General features: G+C 39.3%; 1 protein-coding gene across 12 annotated transcripts in view; it reads right to left on the reverse strand.

The window, feature by feature from the left end:
- dock4b (dedicator of cytokinesis 4b) overlaps nt 1-15,722 on the reverse strand; it is a 113,632-nt gene that overhangs the window by 21,516 nt on the left and 76,394 nt on the right. For 9 of the 12 annotated variants that reach the window (XM_051392686.1, XM_051392685.1, XM_051392683.1 and 6 more), the window contains exons 25-41: nt 14,807-14,941; nt 13,974-14,072; nt 12,149-12,243; nt 11,646-11,721; nt 10,924-11,024; nt 10,516-10,574; nt 9,584-9,732; nt 8,784-8,869; nt 7,491-7,517; nt 6,988-7,083; nt 6,808-6,868; nt 5,540-5,633; nt 5,285-5,433; nt 3,708-3,794; nt 3,414-3,518; nt 2,995-3,136; nt 858-1,024 (exon numbers count right to left, since the gene is read on the reverse strand). In XM_051392686.1, coding sequence (XP_051248646.1) covers nt 858-1,024; nt 2,995-3,136; nt 3,414-3,518; nt 3,708-3,794; nt 5,285-5,433; nt 5,540-5,633; nt 6,808-6,868; nt 6,988-7,083; nt 7,491-7,517; nt 8,784-8,869; nt 9,584-9,732; nt 10,516-10,574; nt 10,924-11,024; nt 11,646-11,721; nt 12,149-12,243; nt 13,974-14,072; nt 14,807-14,941 — 1,728 coding nt within the window. The remainder of the gene's footprint in view (nt 1-857; nt 1,025-2,994; nt 3,137-3,413; nt 3,519-3,707; nt 3,795-5,284; nt 5,434-5,539; nt 5,634-6,807; nt 6,869-6,987; nt 7,084-7,490; nt 7,518-8,783; nt 8,870-9,583; nt 9,733-10,515; nt 10,575-10,923; nt 11,025-11,645; nt 11,722-12,148; nt 12,244-13,973; nt 14,073-14,806; nt 14,942-15,722) is intronic. The other 3 variants (XM_051392688.1, XM_051392684.1, XM_051392680.1) reach the window with 1 other exon arrangement.

A 15,722-nucleotide genomic window follows, 5' to 3' on the forward strand; every position in this document is an offset into this window, starting at 1 on the left:
CTTTTTAAGGCCAAGAAACCCACCAGAACACTTTTTGAAAAAAATGTATTACAGTTTAAGAGCAGGAAGTTGAAAGGAAAAATGTACAAAAATAAAAGTCTTGACCTTTTTGCAAACTATTATTTCCCTGCAGATAGAAACTTTTTTGTTAAATTTTAGAAACAGCTTTATTTCCTACTTTATTATGCTGCATACTCTTATTATCATGCAAAAATCATACATATTATTCCTACTCCCGGGCCAGAGGCATCCAGGCCTGATGGAAATGCGATATCATGATTAAATTTGGCCAAATAGCTTTGATGGAAGAGAGATGGAATGACAGCATGGAGCGTGTGTGTCTGTATGTCTTAATATTGAATATTTATGAGCCTAATATCAGGGTCTGTGTGGTGTGTGTATGTATTTAGAGTGTGTGCAGTGTATATAATTAGTGATACAGGTGTCATCATGAATAAAACATGTGCGACACACACACACTAATACCTGCGTGCAGAGAAAAATACAGCTGTTTCACATGGGTCAGCAGTAAAAAATGCTAATGATCATAAATGTATAATTTTAAATTCTGAAATATTCAAAGAAAACTTCATTGTTTTTTCCCTATTTATTTAATAGCCTTTGACATTTTTCAGCTACTCCACAAAATGAAGTAGGCTGTATGTTCATTATTTAAAAGCTTATTTTAATATCTCCATAAATTCAACACGTTCATCGTGTGAAGAAGGGATGAAATTACATAAATGCAGAGAAATGTCTGCATAACATTGCCCTCTTAGCGTGTGTGGGCTTCATGTGTCACTAGCTGTTTATTTCCGTCTTTCTAGTGAATTTGTCTTTTTTCTTTTCCCCCGTACCTTGAACTCATTCTCCTTGTCTTTGGTGCCCTTGTGAAAGGGCCGGTCATATCTGAACCTCCAGATGTGATTGAACTTGTAGAAGCTTTTGATGTTGTCAGGCACTCCGTCTCTCTGCAGCACATCCTGACTCTCTGGGATGGGGGTTACAGCATAGATCTGCAGGTCTGGAAGCACCGGAAGTTAAGGAAAGCACGAGAGAGAGAGAGAGAGAGAGAGAGAGAGAGAGAGAGAGAGAGAGAGAGAGAGAGAGAGAGAGAGAGAGTGAGAGCGAGAGTGACAGGGGAAAATCACTACAGACTAAAACAGACAGGAATTCTTCAGTGACCTCGAAGTACATGGGAAATAGCAGATAGGCTCACACAGAATTTGAGGACACACACAAACACGGGGTTACAGGATGATAAAATGTGTGTTTTTGGGGTAAATACATATCTCCTGTAATATATTTTATCGCATTAGTCAAACTGGTGACCACACACTCTCTTTACATCCACATGGAAACAATGCCCTGCCAAGGAAATGCTAATAGGGGACCAAAACAATAAACCACAGATGCCTCACAATACTACAAATCAAGAAAACAAAGGGCACCAAAAGCAGCAATTTCTCTATTTCTCAACAATCAATAATTGGACAACCACACACACACACACACACACACACCGCACATGTCATTCTGACACACAATCAGGGTATCACGAAAGAAGAGCACAGAAACATTAGAACTGAGCAGTGGAGGAGGATAGATGAGCAGGAAGTGATTCAACTACTGTACATAAATTCATATGCAACAAGGATGCACAGATGGGCAAGCAATCTGAGAAAGACTCATTTGATTAGAGCTATAGAGCAGAAATTCCTGTCATGTGCATTAGGGGAAGCACATACAAGCAAATATATCACATGCATACATTGAAAACAACTCTGAAAAGGACAAAAAGAACAAGTTAAACATGTCCCTATGTCATCCATCTGGCTTTTTTCTAATGCCTTTGTGTCATTATTTAACGTAGTCTTTGCTTTTACCTCCCTCTCCCTCTATATAGGCCAACAGTTGTCCCATACATTAGTGTGCATTATTAAAAAGGCTCCCATGGTGTACAGCTTAGTTTGAATACGCTACATGGGGATGAAGAGCATAGTTCTCCATGTGAATTGGTGAGTGGATTTATGTAAGGGTAAGTATGAGAGCCTCACAGCACTTCACGCTCAGGAAATTATTTAATAGTCTCCTCCGATCATATATGTGCACAATAGGTGGCATGAAAGTTTTTGTTTTTTATTATATGTGTCCATGTTTAAATGTTAAATGTTGTGGATGTGTGTCAAGCTTCCAGAGCATGACATGAGCAGAGCCGCACCGGCAAACTAAATGTGTATTGCTGCAATAAATAGATTGATAAGATGTTGGATGAGTCACTTTACTAAAAAGAGCATATCTTTGACTGATGTTTGATTTCAGCAAGTAGTATCTGCTGTTTTCCTGTCAGGGCAGCCAGGATGTAGGCTGGCAGATGACTAACTAAACTAACCAAAGTCCTTGAGGTACTCATTGCTGCTTGTAAGGCTTATTGAAATACCTGAGGCAACCTAGATGGCTGTAGTATCAACATTTTCAATCATTTTAGAGCTTCTTTTATCTGGATTATAGTGAGAGCACGCTGTTTAGAGAGATTTTTGTGAGTAAATCCATTGAAACTTTACAAGTGGGGGAGGAAAAACCAAAAGTTCGATGGTCAGTGCCCAGTTGAAATTTGGCCCTTGTGTTTGTGACTAATAATACAGTTTATATAATCAAAGTGTGCTTTCTTGTATGATATTCTTTTATATTCCACGCAATATGCAGTACAGTATGTGTTCGTTTTCCTTTTGAATGGGCCTTTGACAATAAAGACAATGGAGACAAGAAGGAGATTGCGGGGAAAGAGGGAGGCATGGTGCTTCATTACAGGTCCGCTGTGTGTGTGTAAGCCTCTGTGTATGTGTGCACATATGTTTTGATACCGTGCTGCTGTCATATTTTTATGCATTTCCACAAATGTGGCTGTGTCTGCTCAGCATGTCAGCATGGATGCACGTATCCGTGCCTGTGTAAGTGAATTTTGCATGTGCCTCATTCTATAGCCAAGGATACACTGTGCATCTGCCTGGTATATGGTCTGGTCTGGCTGGTTGACGTGCTGCATGGCGATGGCGTGGGGGAACTCGTTGAGCATCCGCTGCTGGAAAGCCTCCAGCCTCTCGTAGTCATGGCCGCGGCACACAAACTCCTTATTCTGCAGAGGGGGAGAGCAGAGGACAGCATGTGGTTAGCTTGACATCTAGTGGCCGCACGCCGCAACTGCCGCCTTGACTGCACACTCCAAGGACGGGGGCCTGTTACATCATTAAATGGCATTGAATAAGATTTGCTGAATGTCACCTCACACTGGAGGAGTCTTATATAAGAAAAGTTAATTCTTCCTGCAGGTCTTTTTCTTCTTTGGAGAGGGTAAAAGTATTATTATGTTCGACTTAAAATTCATAACACGGGGAATATGGAGATTTCTTTACCCGTAAGAAGAAAGGGAACTTCTTTCCATAGAAACCCACTCTGAAGAATTCAGGTTCTAGTCTTTGCTGGTCCATGATCTTGTCATAGAGAGATGCTTCCATCATCTGGAAATGAAAATCAAGTCAGTGTGCAAACAATAGGGTATTTGGTGCATTGACAAAGGCATAGTTATTTCAAAAGCAGATTAATTAGCATATTCTTTCCCGAATGACCCCATCATCACATAATTAGAGGAAGATTTCAACTAACAATCTTCAGGAGTCTCTATGGCTTGTTTATTGTGGACAACTCACCCTCATCTTGCTCAAATTCCTGTAGTCGTAGTAAGACTCATATTGGTCAGCCAGTTCTCTGCACAGGATGATGCCATTCTCCCAACACTGAAGACATAAAAACACACACTTATTCATCCTCATGCTTACTGTTTCAAAACACAGTGAAAGTTAGAAAAAATAAAACAAAATCCAGGACACTCATGCACATCAGTTTGATTTAAACTAGTATATATGAACAGAGAACTTATGAAACAGAGTCACTTGCTCTGCAGTGGTGCTGCTAAGATGAATTCCCCCCACTGGGTGTCACTGGTGAGTCGACAATATCAAGAGTCAAAATAAAACCTCTTCATGCAGGTACACGCAGCACCCAGCCATCTTGCTAATTAAATGAAAAGCTTTCCTTTCCTGCTGCCTTCTAATCCCTGTGCAGCAGCACTGGCAGATGGCATAGCTCGTGAATGTGAAAGGAAATTGGACAATGAGTAACGAGGGGAGCAGTTTTAATGATTCCACAGAGCTATGTTATTTCATCAGGGATGCTGAAGTTTTTTTTGTGTGCGTGTAATTTTTGGAGGGTTTCCATGATGCCACTTTTCCCAGAACGATGGCAAAGGTAGTTAGGATAAAGAGGTGAAATTAGTAGAGACGAGTGGTGGGAGGAAGAAGGAAAGAAATGTACTTCCTGAGTAACAAAAACAAAGCAGAGCCAGAAAACTACCTCTCAAAAATGCTGCTGCACCCTGAATCAACTGTTTAAGGTGCCAATCTCACAGTTCATTCTTAGCTGGGGCCTAAAAGCATCACCCGTCAGTGTTGGCGTCATCGTCTCCCACAATATTTCTTCGAGGAACAGTGGAGGATATTGCGGGACGATACGGATCCCGCTTTAATTACAGCCTGCAGCGATTCATCTGATTGAACCGAGGAGGTGCTGAGGCCTCGAGCCGCTGTCACTGTTCACAAGAGGTAGAAATTAAAAGTCTGACTGCGAGTGACATGTATTTTTGTAGCTCTGCTCCACGCTCCTCTTATGAAGGGATTTGAGTGACGTCACGGCTCAACTAAACAAGCGGGGAACTCCAGTTCTCTCATCTCCCATCCTGCTGCTGCTGCTGCATTTCAGCTGAGTATTCATTCTTAATCAATTATTTTAAAGCTTATTCTAATCGAAGCATTTATAATATGGCTGTGTTTCTTTTTCAATGCCAGGTATAAATTAGAGTTACATTTTAGAATATGCATGAGAAGCTGGCATCCTGCTGGGTGTTAGCGTAGCAAAAAGGGCTCTCAGTAAGATTGGAACATGCTGCTGCTGCTGCCTCCACAGTGGCATGGCACATTCACAGGCATTCAGCAGTGTTAAGAAACCACTTAGTCCTGCTGGTGTTGAAGCTCATATGGACAGTGTTTCTCTGAGATGGTATCATTAAAAACTGAGCTTATTTGAACAATTCTTCCCACACAAAATCAGATCCAGGAGGCAGTAGCTTTGCATTTTGTCATGATGTTTCCTTACATAAATTGCTTGTTAATACCAACATTTTCTTTCTTGTTTCTGTCCAGCTGATAAAAATGTGTGTGTTCAAGCTCACCTTCCCCCTGTCGAAGTTCTGGACGATGGTGAGATGCAGATACTCTTTTCTTTGCCACTCGCTCTGCATGGGGTAGTTGAGGAACTCTCGCAGTGGCCTGTCTGACCATTCCAATAACTCATCATACAGCAGCAGGGTGTACGATGCCTCTGTGACACACAAGTTAGGAGATTACATACATGTTTAACAACGCAGCTCCCTATACTCCCCACACTCACACATACTGTATGTTATGGGTCATTACTTTTGGCATACCTGTGTAGTTTTGTGCTTTCAGGTGCAGGTCGTACAGTTTGTGAATGTAGCGGATGTACATCTCCTCTTTGTTCAGCTCAGTTTTGTAGAAGTTCTGACAGGAGCAGTGGGTGGTTCAGTGATGAATGAGGACAAAAAGAATCACGAGAGAGAGGGGGGGGGGTTATGAAAATTATAGAGAGATAGAGATGCAAATGAGGACACATTTTTAAAAGTGACTGTTCTATGGCAGAGGTATAACAATATATTTCAACAGTGACTTCTGATCCATCTGCCTACACACCCAGGTGCTCTTACAGATGGCTGAAGTTACATAAGGAAAACCTAGTTGGCAGAAGGACTGACAATAGAAACAACAGACGAATAAAATGAAACAAAAAAACTGATTTGTTGGAGTTATATCTACAAGGGAAGAAGATGAAATTAAAAAGTCTTAATCATATATTTATATTTTCACACCCTCAGAAAGCCTAATTCTGTATCTTTCACAATAAACAACTATAAAAATGCAATAAATCAACAAACAATAGCCTGAACTGAAATTAACAACATATTTCAATTTTTGGATAATTCTTTATCAGCAAGGGGATGAAAACTAATAAAATAAAAAAAGTAATAGATTCTACTGTGTTTTTAGAGTGCAAAATATTACATATTATACCTTTAATACCATAATTAAAACGTCTTTATGTTTATGCAGACATTGAAGGAATAGTTTGATACTCTGGGAATACCCTTTTTCTTGCCAAGAGTTAGATAATAATGATACTACTCTCTGTCTGTGTCTTAAATATTAAACTACAGCCAGGAGTAGGTCAGCTTAGTTTAGCATAAAAAATGCAAACAGCTTGCTTGGCTGTATTGGAAGAACCTCTAAAGCTTATTGTAAAAACAATGAACAGTGAGAACATAGTTGTGGTTTTTGTAGGGGGTTATGTGCTGATAATTAATAAGCTGGAGAGCAGATTTCTTTACCTTTGCACAGCGCCAGACAAGCTCTTTCCCCTTTCTTATGATAGACTAATTAGTTGCTGGTTGTAGCTTTGCATTTACTAAGCTAATATAATTTCTTCATTTCAACTGACGTAAACATTTTGATGAGCGTTCATTCATCCAGGATTCATCAGGTCAAAGCACTCTGGATCTGGTTTTGTAAAAGCCTTTTAAAACAGCTAAAAAGAAGTTGGCAATCAGTCACTTGTGATACTAAAAGCTTCTGCAGTTTTAAACAGCCCAACCCCCAGAATCTTGGGGTAACTGCTACTCACCAGTAAACTGACAGTACATCCAATCTTTTTTCCATCCACTTCTCCCAGCTTCATACAATCCCTGCGACAGAAACATCACAAGACTAAGTGGCGGCGAAAAAAAAAGATTTCCAAACATAACTGAAATTGATAAAGCATGTATGCTTGTTTTTGAGAGTGTATGTGTGTGTGCCCTCTTACCTATAGTCTAGCAATCTCTCCATTAAGCGAGTGACGGTAGCGATCAGAGAGATCCCACTCTCTCGCCAGGTCTCTCTCTCAATCTTCTTCAGCAGGCTGGAGGACAAGACGGAGAGTTGTAAAAACCGAAAGAGACAAAGGGTAAAAGATCAAATAGGAAAGTAAATGTGACGGGGAAGAGGGGAAAGAAAGAAGAAATTACTGCAAAAGAAAAGGAGGAGAAGCAAAGAGCAAATCAATCCCAGTCACACCAATGTCACCTATGCTTGTTGGCCAGCCTGTGAGAGTTAACAAAATAAAGTACCCCAAAAAATCACAATAGCAGGCCTAAATAGATGTTTTAGAATTGATTGGTTATCTCGACTGGACTTGAAAGGATAAACACATCACAGCCAAAATATTGCCGTAAGCATTGGGCTCAAGTTATTTTCCCAACGTCAACCCTTGCCTCTGTTCCCCCTCACACAGACGACACAGAGAGAACAAAGAGGAGAGCGTCTTACCTAGGGTACGGACCAAACAGAGGAATTCTACTCCAGGCGGGAAGCATAGGCGGAATAAATTAATACGATTAATATCAGCACACACTCACACAGGGTTAGTTTAGGGGTTAGTGGAGTTAGTAGGAGAAAAATAAATTAAGAAACTAAATCAAAACAATAAATTGATTAAGCAAGAAAATATAAAAGTAGGCTAAAATCATAATCATAAGCAAAAAACTAAGTCTGCCATCAAATATTGCAAGTTTAATAATAATGATGTTTCCTAATTGATACTTATATTATAGCACAATATAGATTCATTTTTTATAATACGCAGTGATGTTACACTGTATTCTGTAATGTTTCACATATAAAAATGGCGGGAAAGAAAATGATTGACTATGAAAGACAAAGGGACAATTACAGTAGATGCATATTGATAAAATACTTAACAAGATCACACTCCCGATTCACATCTACGTGATAGTAAACGAGACATACAGTATGTATGCGAATCAGAAGAAAGACTTCATTAATTCAATCAAGTTTTTGGAAGCTATGTTGAAATATAGGACTCATTTGTGAAGTGCGACATAAAAATATGAACAGGCACAGAAAGAAGCAGGGATACGCACACACACTAACACACACACACACACATCGGCGCGAGCACATACACTAAGGCATGCAGGGGCAAACAAACCTGGAGAGACAAGGACAAGGACTGGCCACAGAGGAGGCATGAGTGAGGATGAAGGTGACTGAAGCTGAATACTGATCACTTACCTCTCATTATTTTATCTGCTCAATATAAACTCAAATAAAGAACTACCCACTGGCTTATTCTTTTATAATAATGACCGGTTTGTTAATTAGCAGCACATTCTTTAACACATTTCATTGTTTTGTTTTGATTCAGGTAAAAGGAGCCTTCTCTGAGCATTAACGCTTTTATCGGTGCTCTTCGGTTTTTCTTGGTTAAAAGCTCATTTTCATAAGCGGAGTACTTGCAAACGCAGATAAAGCAGCGATTTACTGAGGAAAACAACATTCACCTGATAAAGTCTTGTGTGGGCTGCATCATCTAAGGTCATTAGACTCAATAAACGGCTATTTTCACTTTCAAAGAACGTGTCCTGGAATCCTGAACTGGTCTCTTTCTTTATGCCTTTTATTGCAATTTCACTGTTAAGCTAGTTGAGCTCCCTTTTCTTTTAAAATCCAAGCTAATGAAACGAATATAAGTAGTTACAGTCTGCCCCTCATCCACATATTTTCTCTTTCTTTCTACTGCCGTTCCTTTCTCTAACTCACATGCTATTGAAGAGCTCCCTGTATGTCTCATCGCCTTTGCCGTCGGACATCAGGCTGTCCAGCTTGTCGATCAGCTTGGCCTCCACCTGCGAGGGAAATAAAGCATTTAAATCTCAGCGGGGTTGCCACTTCAAACGATATTGATCAAAATGACTGGGAGAAAGAGCAAAATCAACAACAGCTTAAAACTGTGTTAGTAAAAACACTCCACGTCATGTCAGAGTCAGTCACGTGTCAAAATAAAGGCATGTTTTCACTTTTATGTCTTAATCTTGTATCCATGAAAAAGGTCAAAATGGATTCCTTCCCCCTTACCTTACCTTACTCCTCCCCCCCTTGTACTTTTGTCAGGTATATACAGTATTGATTGTCGACAACATCTCAACCGTCATTCACATCACCACTCACCTACATTATCTTTCCTGGCAAGACAATTTTACAAATTTAACCTTTTTTCTTATCTATATTTTTACCTCAGAACATACATTTAAAATTACATGTGAAATTGTATCTGCTATTATGATCAAATGACTTTATAGCTAACCAAAGGCTTGGCAGCTAACATTACTGCAGTTGCTAACTAAGTAGCTTGGTGACTTGGCTGCATTGTAACATACCTTAACCTCTAAAATTAGCAATTTTGATAATTTTAGGATGAAAATGAGAAATAAAAATGACTACTCAATACTCAATTTCTGTCAATAGATCTTCCTAAATATTACACACTGGACCTTTGAGGGTTAAACTCGTAATTTGACATGAGTTTCAGTCAAGTTGGTCTATTTCTAGCAGCTGTGTACCTGTTTGAAATTGCCACTGCGTCTCTGCTCCCAGTCCATCATGTCATGGAAGATGGGGATCATGACATTCCTCAGATCAGGCTGAGGCACCAGCGTCACCTCCAGGAATGGACCAATCATGGCGGGGATGAAGTTCAGCTTATGCTCCCCTGGAGGTCAAGATAGAGGTTAGGCTCTCACTTCATCCCCGAATACAGCGTATTGTTTATGTCAGAGACAATTTGGCAAATTCTGGAAAGCTTCATTTTCCTCAAAAATTTCAACGGCAATAAAGGCTCTGATTATTTGGTTTGAGTGCAGTGCACTCTAACCAAATTGATGCAGCTTTTTAATAAACTACATAAAATAAAACAAATTGTTAGTGGGGAGACTTTGCCATTTATATTGACATCAAATAAAACAAAAACAAAAATAAAGTGACTTCAAAATTTTTTAAACTGGGCAAAAATACACTTGAATACACATAAAAACACTAGAAATTATCATAAAAACACAAAATTGTATAGGTCCATCACAGACTCAAGAACAAAAGCATACACACAAAGCACAGTGAGGCATCCAGCTGGTTGCCATGGTAACAAATAGTTACATGGGGGAAAAAAAGCTGAGAGTTTTTTTTTAGTTCTCCTTCAGCACAAGTACAAAGAAATACTAGAGAATGAATTTGCCTTTACTTTCCCTGATTTTAGTGCGTCACACATACTTTTGCATCAAAAGAGCAGTAAATACGTAGATATTTACGAGGCTGTAAGAGATACTTACAGCTGGAATGGAAGAAAGGCAGTTTCCTGTACGGTACTTTATGTGCAGCCCCACTCAGAGAATAAAAAAAATACTACGAGTCCCTTTAAAACAGTCTATTGTGGGTTTAAGGAGTACATTTAGAAATAAAAGTCCATGTGAACCATGTGCATTGAGATTTATCATCTTACCTAAATTCTGCCACATGCTGAAGATCTCACAGCCCATCATCACCCTCATGTCTCCATACCTGCATGATGAAATATTTTGGTTAGACATGTATGCATGCTGCAGGCAAACACTGAGCAAGGCTGGCAGCATGTTATGTACTCATTATACCAAATGTGGCCTACAGTATACTTATAGTGTGTGTGTGTGTGTGTGTGTGTGTGTGTGTGTGTGTGTGTGTGTGTGTGTATGTGTGTGTGTGTGTGTGTGTGTGTGTGTGTGTGTGTGTGTGTGTGTGTGTGTGACAGACAACAGGAGAAGGATATGATGGCTTATTGAGTGAGCACATGGCTCATTACAGGCCATCCCAACACACGCAGAAAAGCACAACGAGCGTGTGCATGTGAGAGTGCATTTGCAAACAAACTTACTTTTCCAGTATCTTCTTCCTCTTGGAGGGAGAGAAGGATTCCAGCTGAAGACAGGGCTGGTTGATAAATATTACAGACAGGTAGAAGTACGAGTCCCACACCTGGAAATGACAGCAAAAAAATAGCATCATGTCAATGCTGAGCAAAAAAGTTCTTCCTCCAACTCAAGTTTTCCAGATTTCAGGCAAAAAACTAGATGATCTGCCACTGGTATCCATGGATTCTTGATATTATTTTGTGGCACAAACTACCGAAACAACAGCTGTTAATTAAAAAAAAGTAATATCTAAACACAGTGAATAATTAAACTCGGACAGGGACATCTACAGTATTACAGTACAGGAAGAAACAAGCCTTTTTACAATTTAATTAACTCATCTCTTGTGTTGTTTTTATTGCTGTTCGGGTTTTGTTTTTTACCTTCAGCTAATTTTATTGACTGCCTTAGGCTTCTGACTAATGGCATTAACTCTGATTAATGTCTGTGTCTCTGTGCAGGCTTTTGTTTTGAAAAGTACCATGTACAAAAATAAATAAATTAATGACTTTTATGTGTATCTACCTTCATGTCTGTGTGTGTGTGTGTGTGTGTGTGTGTGTGTGTGTTGTGTGTGTGTGTCGGTACACTAAAGCTGCCCCATTTTAGAAGTGAGGCTGTTTGATACTCAGACAGCTTTGTAGCACTGTAGCATTGTTCAGGTCCACACACACATTTCCCTTACCTTGTAGTCAAACTTGTCATTGAGGAAGTTTTTCCTCAGAGCGTCAGAAAGATAGAGGACAGTTGTGATGATGACGCTAAAAGAGCAAAAGAAAGAGGGTCATTGTGTTACCTTGGAGGAAAATGCATCACCATCAACAACTGACATGCTATTCAGATGGCCCATTTGTAGAGCAATCGTGCAGCGGTGATGTGATAAGACACAATACGGGGGAAAAAAAGACAGCAAAGGAGCCAAATCAGTGTTATCATCTACAGACACTGGTGCTTTTCCATTAGAAATACTTAATTTCTAAGTACAAGCTCTTTATTGACCTTTTACGGTTTAACTGAGAGCGTCGCATCAAAATTCACTTATTCATCGCTGATAAAAACTTTAATTTTTTGAATGTTGGTTTGGTTAAATGGCCTGGTGGTCTACTCCATGTTTGCACCATCCTTTTTCTTATTTTATATCTTCTGTCATTTGTGTCTATGTGTGCACAGTCCTGTGTGTGGTCTTACTTGTTGGTGACCAATCGCATCACGGTCCAGTCTTTAGGAAACATTTCTGGTCGGATTAGGATCCTGAAGACTGTGAAGATCTGAAGAAGAAAGTCCTGGAACACATAACACAAACACACAGGAGACTTGTTATCACTGGAAACTCAAATCAATTGAGACAGACTTGGTCCTAATCTTTGCAAATAGTCTTTCTCTGTGTCTCTCTCAATGATGCTGAAAGATTTAAAATGTATTTATTATATTAAATTAGTATCTAAGACTTATCAATCACTCTGACTGGTGTTTTGTTGCATAGCTTTAATTTACATATCTGCAATCGCAGGTGAATAGCATTTTGGGATTTGTTATGGACATTACTTTTGTAAATCCATTGGAAGACATTTTACAGAGTTGTTTCTGCATGAATGTATTTCTTAAAATGTACTTTTATACTATATATATATACACAACGATTAGTAGGGCTGTAAGATGTGAATCTAATGCAGGCATTTCATGTCTCTCTCCATGGTGCTGAAACTCTAAGCTCACTGGTTGCATGTTCTGTTCCACACACTTAATGTGGATACTTGTGATAAAAGTACTAGAATTAAAGTCTGAAAATTGGCTTTTTTCGAGTAAGTGCTGTCAAGCTAACAAGAGCCTGTTACATTTCTATTTTTTCTGACATTTAGTGAATTGATATTTCTCACTGGAATGAACTTGTGACCTCATTAATTTTCTCTGTCTCGCTTCTTCGGCTTTCTCGTCTCTGTGTTTTTTTTCTGCATTATGTAACCTGCCACCGTTGACCTTGCAATTCAGCATACAGAGGACACGAGTACCTACGTGTACAGTATAAAAACATATACTTATGTGTACATACACTTCAGAAATGTCTGTAAGTGCAGTGAGCAAGTCACTTTGAAAATCTGAAAACTATTTAGAAAATGGCTGAGGAAGATAGCGAGGCAGAGGGTGGATAACAAATGTTGTAGAGACAAACACAAATTAGAATATGAAATCCAAAAAAACAACATAAACATAACAATTCATTTCTTACTCTCTACCCAATATGTATACGCAAATACATACAAGTAATGACTAAATCTAAAGCAATGTGGCAAGAAAAATATAAATGTATGAAGAAAGGATAGATAGATAGATAGATAGATAGATAGATAGATAGATAGATAGATAGATAGATAGATAGATAGATAGATAGATAGATAGATAGATAGATAGATAGATAGATAGATAGATAGATAGATAGATAGATAGATAGATAGATAGATAGAACAAATATCACCAGTCTTTCTAGCAGTTTCGCTAGTTTCGCTTGCAACTTGGCATTATGGAAGTGCAGAGGGAAGACAGATACCCATCTATTTATTTCATTTTTAGTTCACTTTCAAATCACAATCAGCGGTATAGAGAGTAAGAGAAGCTGACAGACAGGTATAGAGTGACACTGTAATTACAAAACTGTCTGTTCTCCTTGGTGAAGGGACAACAGCTCCTCTAGCAGCTAAATATGTATTTGCCACAGCCTGACCAACCACTCATAATATGATAGAGTAGTTGTATTTAATTATATATATTGCAAATTAATGTATTGTATTGGAAACGCATAAATGTAGCTACATATATTGTATTTAATATGTAATATGGAAATACATGACTATTATTTATTGATCTGCCAACAAAATGTTTTTGTTTGTGACAATCAAGCTCTTTGAATTGAACAGAGAGAGAGTGAGAGAGTGAGTGAGAGTGTGAGAAAGAGAAAGAGAGACAGAGAGACAGAGAGAGAGAGAGAGAGAGAGAGAGATGGATGAGGTGGTCTTACCCTCAGGTTGTCTTTGCTGCTGAATGCCTGCAGCAGCTGCTGGTAGTGTCTGTCGCTCATCTGTCGCAGAAGGGCCAACAAACATGCCACAAACTCTCCCTGACAGGATAAAACACAATGAGAGAGAAGGATAGAGAGTGAGAGAGAGAGAGAGAGAGAGAGAGAGAGGAGAGAGAGAGAGAGAGAGAGAGAGTGTTTAGTTTTAATGTTGTGTTACAGCCAGGATTATCTTCAGGGGTGCCCTAAGTTACTAGGTTAATTGTACTATTGTGGTGGTTATAACATTTATAAAGAAAGCAGTCACGTAGGAAGCATTATAAACACTGGATGTGAATCATTAAAAACAAACAAAAACAAACTCCATTTTGTTAACCATGCTGAGGAGAAATTAGAAGAAGTTAAGAGTTCACTGGACTATGGGGCTTTTGCAAAGGAAATAGGAAAGGAAGCACTTTATTATATCGAATTTACAGTATGACCTTTATTAACCTCTACTGGCAACATTAGCAGCGCTCTATTACAAGTGGAATAACCCTCCACCCATCCTTTAGTCTCCATCATCACACAATGATGATGATGATGATGATGATGATGATGATGATGATGAGGATTATGATGATGAGGATTATGATGATGATGATGATCTCATTATCCACTTCACCGCTCCCCTGTTGTGCCGTGTTGTATCATAAATCTTAATTATTACCATTAATGTTAATAATGTTAGTGGAATCATGGTCTCCACAGCAGCAACTCAATTTAAAATCTATAATTACTCTTGCACATTTTTGTTAAGTCCCAAAACAATTTATCACACACTAGAATACACATACAGTGACATCCTGGAACTGTAGTCTCATGGCAGGTCCAGCAGGCTGGGGCCGGTTGCTAATTTCCAGGATGGTCCTCAGTAAAACTCCCAGCAGGCTTTCTACAATTAGTTCCACCTCTTTTGAGACCACCGGCTCCTACACAAAGGACAAAACACTTGCACATGAATTACAGGTAATAGCATCACTTTCACTTTATTAACAAAAATGAGAAAAGAAAGACATAACATGAATCTAAAATGTCAGTGTGATTCCTTTTAAATTTTCTCAACCAATTTGCATTCTACTGGCTTGTTTCCCGCCGGTACGACCTTGAACCATGATCGACAGCTGACGTCACTCTGGCTCAGAGTCTGCATTACTTACCCAGTAATCTTACTTTTATCTTAGTTTTAATGACTCTTGAACCAGTAAGTGTGGGGACTAATAAGAAGTTTCAAGGCTAAGAGCAACATTTTGAGACTCTAAATTCACAGAGGACGAGGCGTATGGAGAATAAAAGAAGGTGGAATACAAAGGAGAAATAGACAATTCAAGATTAAAAGCAACTTGAGAGAAAGTGGAGGATAAACTGGAGTGTGTGTGTGTGTGTGTGTGTGTGTGTGTGTGTGTGTGTGTGTGTGTGTGTGTGTGTGTGTGTGTGTGTGTGTGTGTGTGTGTGTGTGTGTGTGTGTGTGTGTGTGTGTGTGTGTGTGTGTGTTTGTGTGTGTGCATCTCCCTCTAGTCTCAAGCCCTGACAAGACAGACAGGTCTTGGACAGAGCGATAATGAGAAGGAGCTTCAGACTGGCACATTGGCTGCCACTGCTGTCACTTCCCTTTAGATGTGGTGCCAGTCTGTGTGCGTGTGTGTGTGTATATTGTCTGTATGTGTGTGTGTGTGTGTGTGTGTGTGTGTGTGTGTGTGTGTGTGTGTGTGT

The sequence above is a fragment of the Dicentrarchus labrax genome, unplaced genomic scaffold, assembly GCF_905237075.1.
Source record: "Dicentrarchus labrax unplaced genomic scaffold, dlabrax2021, whole genome shotgun sequence".
Lineage (NCBI taxonomy): Eukaryota > Metazoa > Chordata > Actinopteri > Moronidae > Dicentrarchus > Dicentrarchus labrax.